The sequence below is a fragment of the Siniperca chuatsi genome, linkage group LG24 (genome assembly GCF_020085105.1).
Source record: "Siniperca chuatsi isolate FFG_IHB_CAS linkage group LG24, ASM2008510v1, whole genome shotgun sequence".
In the NCBI taxonomy this organism is placed as follows: Eukaryota; Metazoa; Chordata; class Actinopteri; order Centrarchiformes; family Sinipercidae; genus Siniperca; species Siniperca chuatsi.
This window is the reverse complement of record NC_058065.1, coordinates 9,857,332-9,870,394: the sequence shown is the minus strand read 5'-3', so window position 1 is coordinate 9,870,394 and position 13,063 is coordinate 9,857,332. Positions and strand designations below refer to the sequence as shown.

The following is a 13,063-nucleotide window of genomic DNA, read 5'->3' as shown; positions in this document are numbered from 1 at the left end:
AACCATCTTTGACAGGGGGCTTCAAAGCAGCTTCTTTCATCACGGCCGGATTGGAAAGGGTTGCTTAGATTAGTCAGGTTGTGGCTTTCATGTATGGAGTATCATTTCCAGCCATTTTGACACGCCACGCCAGCCTTTGATTTTCCTGCAGATGTCAAAGGTCAGAAATCCAAGTCAACACAGGATCATTATTTCACTACTATCAAATCACAGTTTAATCCTCTATAGAATTCCTTTTTCTCATGAGACGCAGAAACCATGATCTCCTCACCTCTTGACCTCAGTAATGAAACCAGTAATTAGGCACAGAGGTGGAATTAGCCACCATATACTGTATTATCTGGCTTAATATACCCCCGCTAGTAGAAAAGTGCTAACTAGGCTTCATAGATTGAATCCTTGTTTGCTTCTCGCTGCAGGAGACCGCTGTGAAATGGATTAATAATGCTCTGTTGTGCTGCGTATGGTGAGGCAGTCGCGATTATGAGCTGTCTGGCGAACAAGAGGCACAACAATGGGGGGTTCGCCGCTAGACACCGCGCTTCAACACCAGGCAGAGGCGATGGAAGAGAATTTGGTGCACACATTAAAATGAGTGATAAAACGCCTCGCGGAGTCACAAATATGTTTCACTCGCACATCCTCTCTAGGCGTATAGACACATGCAGTATATACACACAAAAAAACAGTGTCATGTGCAGCCGGGGAGAGTACACAGAGACACACACACACTCATTGCAGGGCTGCGAAGGGCCAAGGGACACACTGTCACACACTCTGTCTGAAGTGTCACACACAGGCGAGTCTGGGCGTATGGCGGGCAGAGGGGAGCTGTCAAGTCGGAGGAAGATTTGTCCCTCCAGATTCTGCTTGTCGGATCTGCTGGAAAGACCGCACGCACGCACGCACACACACAGCGAAAGGTTATCGACCCAGTCACTCAATAACATGAGCATGGCTGCGCTAAAAACATACACCCTTACTGGATGCTGCTGTAAGGTGCTTTGAATAAAAAGCAGATGCTGTGTTACAGGCAAACCTTGTGGTGTTACCGGGAAACAAAAACTAAAACAGACACACACTCACATTTTCTGGAAAATACCTGTATGCTCCCTGACTTGCCTCTGCCTACTTTTTTCAAGACAGAAAGGCACATAGTTGCTCCGACACACACACACAAACAGTTGTTCATGATAAAGAAGGTTATTTAATCTGCAGCGTGTCGATACTGGACATTTTCCTACAGGGTCCATTTAAGGAATTCTTCACCAGACGGCTCTTTGAGTCACTCTCTCACACATACACACACACACACACACACACACACACACACTCATACATACTGTAGGCTCACCAATCTTACTTTCTCACAATGGAATTCATGTCGGCATCCAATTTGCAAACTAAACATCCTCTGGTGTAAACAAATGGAGTGGCATGTGTGTTGTTGGACTTTTCCGTTGTTTAAGTCATTTACCTGGAAGGGAATGAAGAGAAATAGGCCCCGAGGGTCTTGGCAGGAGTTCTGTTAGCACTCCATGTACGAATGACGCTCTCACTGGACCTATTCTTCTGTTTGTTTATATTTGTCATATCCCTATTGTTTGGTGTGACTATTGTGTGGTAGTGATCCCATTCCTGTTAGCAACTGGTGATTAGTTTCTTTTTTGTTTGAGAGTCATGTTGGAGATATCTGTAACTGTGTGAAAACACATACTGTATATGTGTGCATATGGATATATATGTGTCTAAGTCTGCCTGTATGTGCAAACAGCGATGATTAATGATTATAATTGTGACTGTATGCACACACAGTATGTGTACATGTCTCATTTGTGCCCCGCAAACTCATTCCAGCAGCATCCATTTACAGTGGATATCAAAAGTCTACACAGCCTTTCAAATTTCCTAGTTTTTATTGCCTCGAGCGCTGAAATGAAAGGCCATTAATCAGGCCTTTTTTCAGTTTCATTTGACTGTAGCAACCAGCAAACTCAAGGTTAAAACAAAGATTTGCTCATTTCTGGCAATGTGTTAAAAATACTAAAACAGCTTGGTTGCATATCATTGCTGTGAAATTCTCCAATGTCAACTATTTTTATTTTTCACTTGATCCTAGGTATTCCTGAGCTTATCCAACTGGGTGTTGAAAGAGTTTTGTAAGACCAAAGTTCATAGGATTTTCAAAACTGGTGAATACAGCCAAAGTTAGTCTGTACTATCATGATATACATCTGGATTTAGGACCTTTTCTCTATTTCCAAAGCAGAAGAGTTGAAAGCGTGTGTGGCGACTTGTGATATTGACTGTACATTTACATTACATTTCAGTCATTTTACACACACACACACTTATTCAGAGTAAAATAAAGTAATCTTTCATCCTATCTCACTCCCCTCCAGAGCTCAACAGCTATCTGTACATGGACGCCAGCCTAAAGACAGAGCAGCAGCAAGCCCGGCTCGTGAGCCCCGTGGTGGCGGCCGACACGGGGCCCCTCTGCCTCCTCTTCTCCTACCAGCTGTCGGGGGAGGCCCAGGGCCACCTGAAGGTCCTGCTGCGGGACGCCCACAATGACGAGACTGTCCTGTGGACACTGAAAGACGATCAAGGCCCCGTCTGGAAGGAGGGTCGCACCGTCCTGCCTCGCTCACCAAAAGACTTCCAGGTAGTAATAAACTCACTTTTTTGGGGGGGGGTAAAATAAATTGGAATGAACTTTATCTTTACTGGTATGAAAAAGTGAAAATGCTGAAAAAGTCATAACAGCAGACAGACCTCTGACAAATATCAGTGAGCTATATTAAAGTATGTTTGTTTGATAAATAGGTATCTGGGTCAGACCCTTTATTATATGTCTTCCCAGAAAGAGAAACATATCTTTAATGTCTTTATCAGGGTTGGTTGGAGAGAGATACATCTCAGAGCATATGAAAGCATCAGTTTTAACCTCTCTGTCACCTTAGGCCAGGTTTGACTTCAAAAGGAGCTAAAGTAAGCCATATTGTCTCTGTTGGCTGTGTGATTGTTTGGGAATCATCGTGCATTTGTCAGAGACATCACAAGCAGTTAATGTTCTCATAAAAAAGTAAGTTGAAGACGCTTGCAGAGAAGGGGAGGATGATTGCAAGTGTTGAGTGCAACTTTGAAATCACAGGCACCATATTAAGTTTTTATCCTCTTTCTCCTCCTCCTCCTACTTGTCCCCGTTCTCAATTTGCCTCCACCCCCCTGCTCCCCCTTGCCTTCATCCTGTCTCCGTCTTCCTGTTCCTCCTCTTCTTTTTCAACTTTTACCTCCTCCTCCTCTTCCTCCCCTGTTTTGTCTCTGGTAGGTTGTGATGGAGGGTTTCTTTGTGCACGGCACCAGAGGACACATCTGGATAGACAACATCCACATGAGCTCTAGCATCCCTCTGAAAGAGTGTACACGTAAGTCACACACAAACACACACATCATTTGACCCACTCCCTCTCATCCTCCGTCAACTCTACCATCGCCTCACCTTCGCTCTCCATCAATCTGCCATTCCCTCTATTTCCCTTCCACCTCCTCCACTTTTAGCCTTAAGGCCCTTGAACAGTGACACACATGGTAAACACCCCCACCCGCTAATCCTCCCTCCACTCCCTTGCCCTCCCATCCCAGTTTTGGAGACAGCCTCTCCTCCAAAGAGCCCACTGAATACAGAGATGAAAGGAGGAAGGAGAGGGAGGGACAACGTTTATTCCTCCACAAAAAAAAAGAAAAGAAAAGAAGAATAGGAAAACTAGGCCATAAATGCCCCGTGGGCCCCGACGATGCTAATCTATGTTTCATTAGATTTTTCTTTTTCTCTTTCTTTCCTCTCCCTCTATCTCTCTTGCGCTCACTCCTCTGTCGTATTTGTAAACAGAGCTTTTCCAGAGCCGTCAAAGGGAATTACTAGACAGGCTGTTTCCTAAGCAAGTTTCTGGGTGCCTGGTGTGAGCCGAGTGCCAGCACAGCTTCCTTAATCTGGCCCGCGCAGGGGCTTTGGAGAGGGTCTTAAACAGATCAGAGACCGAGCCGGGGGTTCAGAGCCAAAAACCTGCCGTCATCACTTCTGACTGACGTCCAGCGTGCTTTGGAGCTGGACCACAGTGGGGAGAAGGCAAAGTGTAATTGAGGGAAAGGGTGTGTGTGCGTATGTGTGTGTGTTAAGTGTCTCTAGCACTTCTGTTTTTGTGTGTTTTTGTGTTCTATCAGTTATTTTTTTGTTTTTGTGTGTGTCATGAGAGTCTTGAGAGAGTCTAAGCAGCACAGCAGCTTGGAAGGCAAAGATGACAGCCCAGCCCCCTCCTGCCTCCATGCTGCTGTGTTTCCTCCTTGCTCCCTTCCCTCCCCCCTACTTCGCCACTCCCACAGCATTCTGGGATGTTGCTTATCACCCAACGCAGTTGAGTTTTTCGCAGCACGTTGGCGTTCCCGCCAAACGGCGCCAGTTCCCAAGTCGATTTCCCTCTTTCTTTCTCTCTCACCCGCCCCCCGACACAAACACACATACACTATCTAACGCACACTAAGACACACACACCAGTTCTTTGTGTTTGCATTCCAGGCAATCAAAGTGAAGGTTCTGCTCTGTGCATTTGCAGCAAGCCAAAAAAAATCCCCTACCCGCTCCAGTTTAACTGGACTCCGCAGATAAACAACTTGAAATGTGTGAACTTTGCGAACATGGACACACACATACACGTAGCCTATACACTCTCAGCACAGCCCATCTCAAATTCCCAACTCACGCAATGTGCTCTGTTTGAAATTGCATTCTAGCAAAGAAGCTGAGTAAATGCCATAATTCATGTGAGTTATCTGAGGAATTAACTTAAATTTCCTCAGGAGGAGTTTGATAGTCTTGTGACATTTGTGTGACATTTGGCTGACTTTTCCCTCGCATTTAAAGTTATCTAACAGTTCTCTCTCTCTCTCTCTTTCTGTCCCTATCTCTATGTCTGCCTCACTCTCTCTCTGTCCTCGCAGAACCCTTTGTAGCTTTTTCTCCTGAAAATCCAGGTGAGTTTGACTTTGGTATGATGTCACTTCCTCTCTGGTCTTGCTTCCTGCCCGTTGATATGCACTAGCCTGGGGTGTTTTGCTTGGTGGCACTAAGTTGTTTCAACTGCTAAACAATCAGCCCAAAGTAGTCCTTCACTGACAACACAGAGGCTGAGTCTGCTAGAGCTGTGTGATCTCAGATTAATAAAACTGCATTCATTTTTAAAACTAGTGATTCATTGCATCATCAGCAGCGAACCCCTTGCTAAAATCTAAATTATTACATTTGCAAATATTTTCTCAAACTCTAACCAAGTTGGAAAATAGATGATTTCAGTAAGTAGTTGTACATTAGCTGTACCTTGTCAGTCTCAGTGGAAACAAAGGATTAGTCTCAAAAGAGCAAACTCTGCGTGTAAGGCAAGCTAAATCAAGCATACCTCATGGAGTCAGATATTTGAAAAGAGCTACATATTCTCAGTTCTAGGCTCCCTGACACAGCCTGGAGGGTTTTAAATAACTGTCTGCCTCATGAAAAATATTTAGAGCATCCTGGGGGACTCTGTGAGATTGATGTTAGTGTTTTGGCATCTCATAATGTCTTCCAATAAGATAAGAGCTTGGCGTTTTCAGTGCGAATGTGATGTGTGTGCACTTCTCCAGCTTTTCTACTCCTCTGCCTTCACACACACACACACACACACACTCACTCACACAGTCTCTAACCCTTGACAAACATGCTCAAACACACACATTAATACCACTACACACATACACACCAGTGTCCCCAGTGAAAAGCAATCAGATAGAGTGACTGAGCAGCGGCAAGCACGGGAGTCTCTCTCTCCTCTCCCTAACTCAGCTCTGTCTAATGAGTGTGTGCAGTGTGAAGTAGCAGGAGCATGCACCATTTCCCTCTGTAATTATGTGACACGGTCCAAAAATCAGGATGTATTCAGCTCTGCTTCGCTTTCCCTAGTTCAATTTGACATTGTCTCGGTCTTACAACTCTCCACATCAAGTTTGGATAGTACATGTGGGCTTTATTTTTTAGTTTTTCAATGTCTTCAGGGGTACGTTTTTGCATAGCCGCCTTGGATAGTCGAGTAGAGGCTTCTTGGAAAGTGGTTAGTTGGTTCTAACTAAGAATTTGAGAAGGGGGTTCAAGCCAGGGGCAGCAGTGTAGAGGATCTGTGGAGATAGTCTCCAAAGAGACAGAGCTTGGCTTGAGGAGGAGAGGACTGGCCACGAGGCTGATGCATGAGAAAAAGGAAAATGAAAAACCAAGAACAGAGAACAGGATAAATTATGCACTCAAAACAAATCTGCCAACTCGAGCCAGCTAAATAACAAATCCCAATCCAATATCAGCTCAGTGAGAGCTCTGGAACATTGGATTCCCATGTGGTATCCGACTGATTCTTGCATGGTTCTAAGACTTTATCAGGGGGCTGTTTGTGACTTCCTGTGCCAGTGCGAAACAGGAAGAGGAAGCTCCTTAATTCAATGTGTGTGGGTGCTTTTATGACTAATTATTTTGGCTTTCGTTTCACACCAAGTAATTTCATTGGGGCTTTGAAAAAATGTACTTGCATTGAATTTGATTGGATCAAACATCGGACTGATTTCAAACCAAATCTCTTGATGATCTTGGTGTGAAAATTTGTCCTCCAACTGCAACCCAAGCTACATGAGAGATATGGATGCATTTTGATTTTTTCTTTTTTTGGCCTTGGAAATTTATTTTATTTTTTGCAACTGGCATGCTTGTGCATGCTCATATGAGGTGCACGCCTGCTGTTCGTATGATGAAGACCAATAGGGATGTAGAAAATAAACAAGTGCCACTCCTCTCTTTTCCCGCTGGCCAATTATTCTGTATCTCTCCACCAGGGGGAGGCGTTCCTGTGCCTCCCTTGCCCATCCACTGGTATTACATTATGGCCGCCGGGGGCGCCCTCCTTCTCCTGGCGGTGGCCATCTTGGTCAGAGCCCTCTGTTGCTGCCGACAACACCTGGCCACCAAGAAGAGCCAGCTGTCAGTGGCCTATCACAGCTCCTCGCAGTGCTTCCAGTATTCTAACTGGTCCTCCAGTATGGCCGCCCCAGGGGTGGAGCCAGTCCTGACAGTGAGGTTGGACAGCCGGGACCGACACCGTACCCTCTGCTGAAAAGAAGCACTTAGCTGCGTTGTGTTTGGCAGAGCAGGATGCCAACTTGTGATTTCAGTGGCAGAACATCCACTCGACGAACCCCCTCCCTCATTTAGTTTACAGTTGCAAGGGTGATAATGACACAGACATTGTCCTAAATTGCCAAGTAAAATTTTGCAAAGAAACACTGTGCTCTCTGTCTCTAATGGATGTGGCTTCGATTGCTGTTTTCTTCTTTGTTCCATTAATAAGGAGTTTGCTGTTGACATTTCACACTATGCTGCTCCTGATGAGAGGACTGAAGTCTGAGTAAGTTATTTATCTGAACAGCTTGTTTCGGACCATTGAGTGCCGTCTGGCTCCTCATAGCCTCAACGGTCCTCCTGAAATGACCCCAGCATGGACATACACACAGACATGTGTGGGCTGGGAAGAGGAGGGGGTCGAGCTGGTTCCACTGCGAAAGCCAGCCAGAGCTGCCAAACCACAGGCTAAAACAAGACCCCAGAGACATGAGGAGCTCAGCAGTGCTGAGAGAGAGAGGAGAAAACTGTTAGGCTGAGAGGCATTCAATGTGTGAGCTGTGGAAATGATCTGGCAAGCCCCAGAAAATAAAGCTCTTGGTATCTCTGTAATAACAACACAAGATAGCGGTGATATGAGTTGTACCAATAGTGAGGGTGTTTTAACGGAGGAGAAAAAAATCCTTCCATTGTTCTTTTCAACAGAGCATGTGCACATTTAAAAACAAAGGAATGCAAATCCATCATACTTTAAGTCCTGCATCACAAATGGAGATAACCAGCTCGTTTGATTGAACGTCTTGTCTTCTCCTGATAAAGGCATCAGTCAGTGATGGATGCAGCCGTCTTCAGTGTTTAGTGTTTCATCTTGATTCTCTGGTGTAATAAAGCACGTTGTTCCACTCCCGTTTATGCTTGATACCACCCACTCCCGTTGTTCCCCATGTCTTTGAGCTGCCCAGATGAGAGCCTTGCCGAGCCAAGCCTTGTTGTGTTTTCAGTGGGAATATGTGCTTGTTGTTTTTAGGGTTGTAAATAGACACAGCTGTCTGCCATCACAACTTTTTTCTTGATTTATACTCCTACAAATCCCACAATGCCGCAGGACCAGATGGAAGCCATAAGTACAGTGCTTTGCTGTATATGTGCACCCTTGAGAGGGATCCAAGATATTATGAAAACCAGAGCAGAGCTCCAGCTATTGATGGTTCTTCCTTTAGTGCCATAAGACGCCATAAATGGCTATTAACATAAAATAAGACATAGCTAATGCACTTCCTACTAATATTTAACATATCTGGGATCTAAAAGCCTATTTCATTGTGAAATTTCTCAAAACTCTGACTGAGATAGACAATTTGGCACCAATTTCTCTCTTATCAGTCGGTACAGAGGTGTTGAGATTTGACATGAGCTCAGTTTAACACCCTGGATTGAATGAAATTGAGGTCTTCACTCCTTGGCTTAAAGGGCCGTGCTTTCGTGATCTGTCACACCAGCAAAAATCCATCACCTACTAGCCCACAGCTCAGCAGAATGCACCTCGATTTGTTACCACAATTTAGAAGCTGAACTTTTCTCTCCAGAGTGAAAAAAGTGTTTATTGGCTCGCTTTTGCTATGTGCTTTTAAATCAACTTGGGGAGGAGGAGATTGGACACCCTACTTGGTCCATCTCGACACCGTTACGCTCCAAGCCTCTAATAGTTGTAATTAGTTAATGGACATATAACATTTATTAAGGCTGCAGTAAGCACTTTTCCCTCCCATTTACCGCGCCTCTGTCACCCAATCCACTGCCAACTTCAGTTGCCCTGGAAACAGTATTAATAACGCCATTGGCCATCAAAGACCTCCGGATCTAGACGTGTGCCTTGCCAAACAGTTACTCCCACTCCTGCGTGCTTGCCAAGAGCAGCAAGCGCAAAAACACAATCACACACATAGATACAAATGCACACACACAAAAAGTGAAAAGAAAACTCATCTGAAGTATAAGTACACTTGAGCTATTGGGCTCAACTAAAGTGCTGCAGCCATTGCTAGTTTTACCACACTTGTAATCTTCCTATTCAGACACTCACATACATATGCATTTTTGGTTCACACCGCCTTGCAGTGCCGTGAGTTTCACAGAAATCAAGACTGTCACAAGCACTACTTAAATGTAGACATTTGTTGCCATTGTTTTGTTTTTTTTACTTTGATCATCTTATACACCACTCTTAAACTTGACAGTAACAGTGTCGATGATTTTAATGGTGATAATGATGGGTAATGTTAAATATTTGATGATGACATGTTTGCATCTTTATTCACACAGAATGAACAGTCTTATACCATCAGTATGCTATGTGATGACTGTGTGTTTGACAGGAATGTATCATAATGATCTTTCTCTATTAATAAAGTCATATTTTTCTATTATTCCAAGACTTATGTGTGTGTGTGGATGCCAAATCTCTAAATTGTCAGAAATATGAATTTACAATATCCAAATGGTTATTTATCCGTAAATATTATGTGCTCTTGCAAACTCATAAGCAGTGCCACCAGCATTACAAAAGGTATTAAATTTGAAAGCCAAATATTAAATATAACAAAAGTACCAAAGCACCATCTTTTGGTGCACTTGCTGTGCCATGTAACAATAATTATGTGTAGAATTAGCTTGATGCTTAAAGACCGTGTTTCCTGTGCTTCTCTCTGACAGTTAAGAGACCAAATGAATTTGGAGATGGACGCCTTTTCAGTGGCAGAGACCCGCTAGGTGGAGGTAAGACACAAGGAACACACATTTTGATTAGTTTTAGTCACTTTTGTCACATTTCTGTTTCAAGAAAACCAAAGCTAATTCAAAAAGTTCTCACTGGCCACTCCCTCCTTCCCTTCCTGTCACAGTTTTACAGTTCCCTGAGTGGAACACAGCATCCCCATCATCTGAGCCTCCGGTGACCCGTGTCTCAGAGAAGGACAACTCATGGTTGTACACCCTGGACCCCATCCTGGTCACCATTATCGTCATGAGCTCCCTGGGCGTCCTGCTCGGGGCGGTCTGCGCCGGCCTCCTGCTGTACTGCACCTGCTCCTACAGCGGCCTGTCGTCACGTTCCTCCACCACCCTGGAGAACTACAACTTCGAACTGTACGACGGCCTCAAGCACAAGGTCAAACTGAACCAACAGCGCTGCTGCACCGAGGCGTGAGGAGGTCGAGAGGGGAAACACAAAAGGAGACGGAACGAGAACGAGAGATACAGCCATTTTTGTGAAAACCTCTCACTATTTTCTTCATTTCCTCCAGTTCACTTTAGCGTCAGTTTACTTCTTCAGTGGTGCAGATCCCTGGACACATGAGAAAGCCACTTTTTTAGCTCAAATGAGAACTCGTTTCCTGCTTGGGAAACATGGCACAGTCCAGTGTTGGTAGTTTTTGTGGTGAAAGATCCAATGAGAGAAGGACTGGGGTTACCCAGATGGATTGTTCCATTGCGGGGATGTTGGGCCTCAAAAAAGAAATATCTACACATATCAATTACAGATTCCTGCTCCACCAAAAGAGAACTGTTTATAAATGCATCATAGATTTGTAAGAGGTCTAGTTTTGAAACTGGATACTGTAAGCTACACATACTGAGTCAGAACACATTGTGTTGGAAAGGTGGTAGGTTAGGAACGTGCTTAGAAAGCGTCTTTTTTGATCACATGTGAACACAGTGGCCTAGAACTTAGCTCCTTTGTGTGGCCTGTTGGCTTTTTTGTTCCGTCGTAGACTCTGCTACCTATCAGCCTCAGTTATCCTCTTAGTTCCTGACAGTCTGTGGTATATTTAGTCACTGACGTCCATCAAGTTTGTCTTTCTGCTCAGTCACTCTCTTTCTGTTTTATGTTTTTGTTCTGGCCTATTGCCAGTCTGTGATGGAAGATAAGTAGAAAAAAGAGGCAAAGAAAGTGTATGTGTGTGTAGAGGTGGGGAGGGAAGGGGGGGCAATTTAACACGTTCTTTTAACGACAGAGAGAGTTATTGTTAGATTTAGTTGTCAGAGACTGCTGTTACTGGTTCCTGTCAAAGAGAAGGTCATGTTTACATTGTGGTTAATGGTGAAAGGTCAAGGAGCTTTGGTCGGTGCAACCTATGGATTGCTGGTAAGGGCAGAGACTGAAAACCACTGAAGAAAGAGAAACAAAGAGAGAATGAGAGAGACTATGACTGACAGAGCACTAAAATCCCCTGCCTCTCTCTCTCAATGGGGCAATGTTCTCCCTGTGCTTTCGCGAGGACAAAAAGCAAATGGGATCAAAAACAAATGCACAGCCAGAAACAGCTCTTCTCAATGGACTGACTGACTGTGTGCCCAGACACACGACAAGCCTTAAAAGCAAACTGTTCGCGGAACTGTTGAAAAAGGAACATTGAGATGACACCAAGACAAGAGAGGAGGTCTCCATCTCTCTCTCTTTTTACACGTGGACTTCAAAAGCCATGATTTAAAGGACCTACTCCCCCCAACTCACACATACACACAGATCACACCACCCCCACCTCAACCTACTGGCTAATTGTGGCCTATCTTCTGGAGTTGTTTTTGTTTTGTTTTCTTTATGTCGGCTCTGGCACAGTAAGGCGGTCATTCTTCGGGACAGTTTTGAACCAATCAGAAAGTCTTGTCTTGCACGTTCTGAATGGACTCAAGCCATGAGAGGGAGAGGGTGAGAGAAAACGTCTCGAGTTCCCTCCCATGCACATGCACATACACGCATTACTTCACTTGTATATACAGATGTGTATACAGAACATGAATACACACCCTCTCTCAGAAACACTTTGGACTCACACACACACTGACAGGCACTCAGACGTAAAAATTAAGGGAACAATGGCTGCTGCTAAGAAGCCTGAGGTATATATTTGCCATGGATTCACTACACACACATGCACTCAACATTTCATCCCATTTACCCTCACCATGTGTACACACACACACACATACACACACCCCTCTCCTCAGAGGCCCGCTTCTCTGGACCCCACTGACTCTTTTCAAAGTGCCTTAGAGCCTCGGGGATCCAGCTTGCCTTTGGAGCCAGTATCAGATACAGTAATTTGACAGACAGTGACAGTCACAGCGCCCCCTTCTGCTTGGGAGGACCAAACAACGTAAAAGGACAGGATCCCCCCCTTTCGCACTGCTCGGACTTCTGTTGTTGTTGTTTTAAAGGGGTCTTTGTACAGAAATGCTCTTTTTATGATTGTTATTATAATTATTGTTATGATTATTTAATAAAGGATTTATACCATACTGAGGAAAAAGCTTCCGAATATTTTCTTACTGTGTTACATTTAGAAAATGTGTAAAAGAACAGTAAAGTTTGATTGGTGAAATGTTTTCTTAGCATTGTTGACATTCCTGCAATACTTGTGGACACAACTAAATACTTCCTGTGCAATTACCCACAAACTCCATCTGAGACTTAGAGCCAAACTTTAACTTTTAATTGCAAAAAGAATACACATGGGGAATCACACAAACACACAAGCTCATGTTTTCGTTCTATTTCTCCTACCTACAGTACATACATAATGCTGTGTTGTCAGCCTGCTACACTCGGCCTCTAATCGCCCCATGATGTCCCATTAGTCTGGACCTCTGGTGGCCCTCATTTAGGAGCTTCAACATCAAAGCTTTGAAGTGCCCGGCGTCTCAGCCACACACACACACACAGACTCATACAGTACACATGCAATTACTCTGCTTCTCTTTTATACAGCTTGCTGAGTCTCCCACACATGGTTCCATTTATCCACATAAGCTTTCCTCACCTAAATGCAAACCCTGTTAGCAAATACAGCACAGAGTTTCAGATGCAGAATG

At 44.3% G+C, this 13,063-nt stretch overlaps 1 protein-coding gene across 3 annotated transcripts in view; it reads left to right on the top strand.

The window, feature by feature from the left end:
• The window catches only part of nrp2a (neuropilin 2a), a 61,603-nt gene extending 49,113 nt beyond the window's left edge, over positions 1-12,490 (top strand). Inside the window, exons 14-18 of one of the 3 annotated variants that reach the window (XM_044187413.1) lie at positions 2,403-2,668; positions 3,335-3,431; positions 5,002-5,034; positions 9,905-9,967; positions 10,093-12,490. In XM_044187413.1, coding sequence (XP_044043348.1) covers positions 2,403-2,668; positions 3,335-3,431; positions 5,002-5,034; positions 9,905-9,967; positions 10,093-10,397 — 764 coding nt within the window. In that variant the 3' untranslated portion in view covers positions 10,398-12,490. Of the gene's footprint in view, positions 1-2,402; positions 2,669-3,334; positions 3,432-5,001; positions 5,035-6,909; positions 9,619-9,904; positions 9,968-10,092 lie in introns of those variants that run through there. The other 2 variants (XM_044187414.1, XM_044187415.1) reach the window with 2 other exon arrangements.
• Positions 12,491-13,063: the final 573 nt, after the last annotated feature.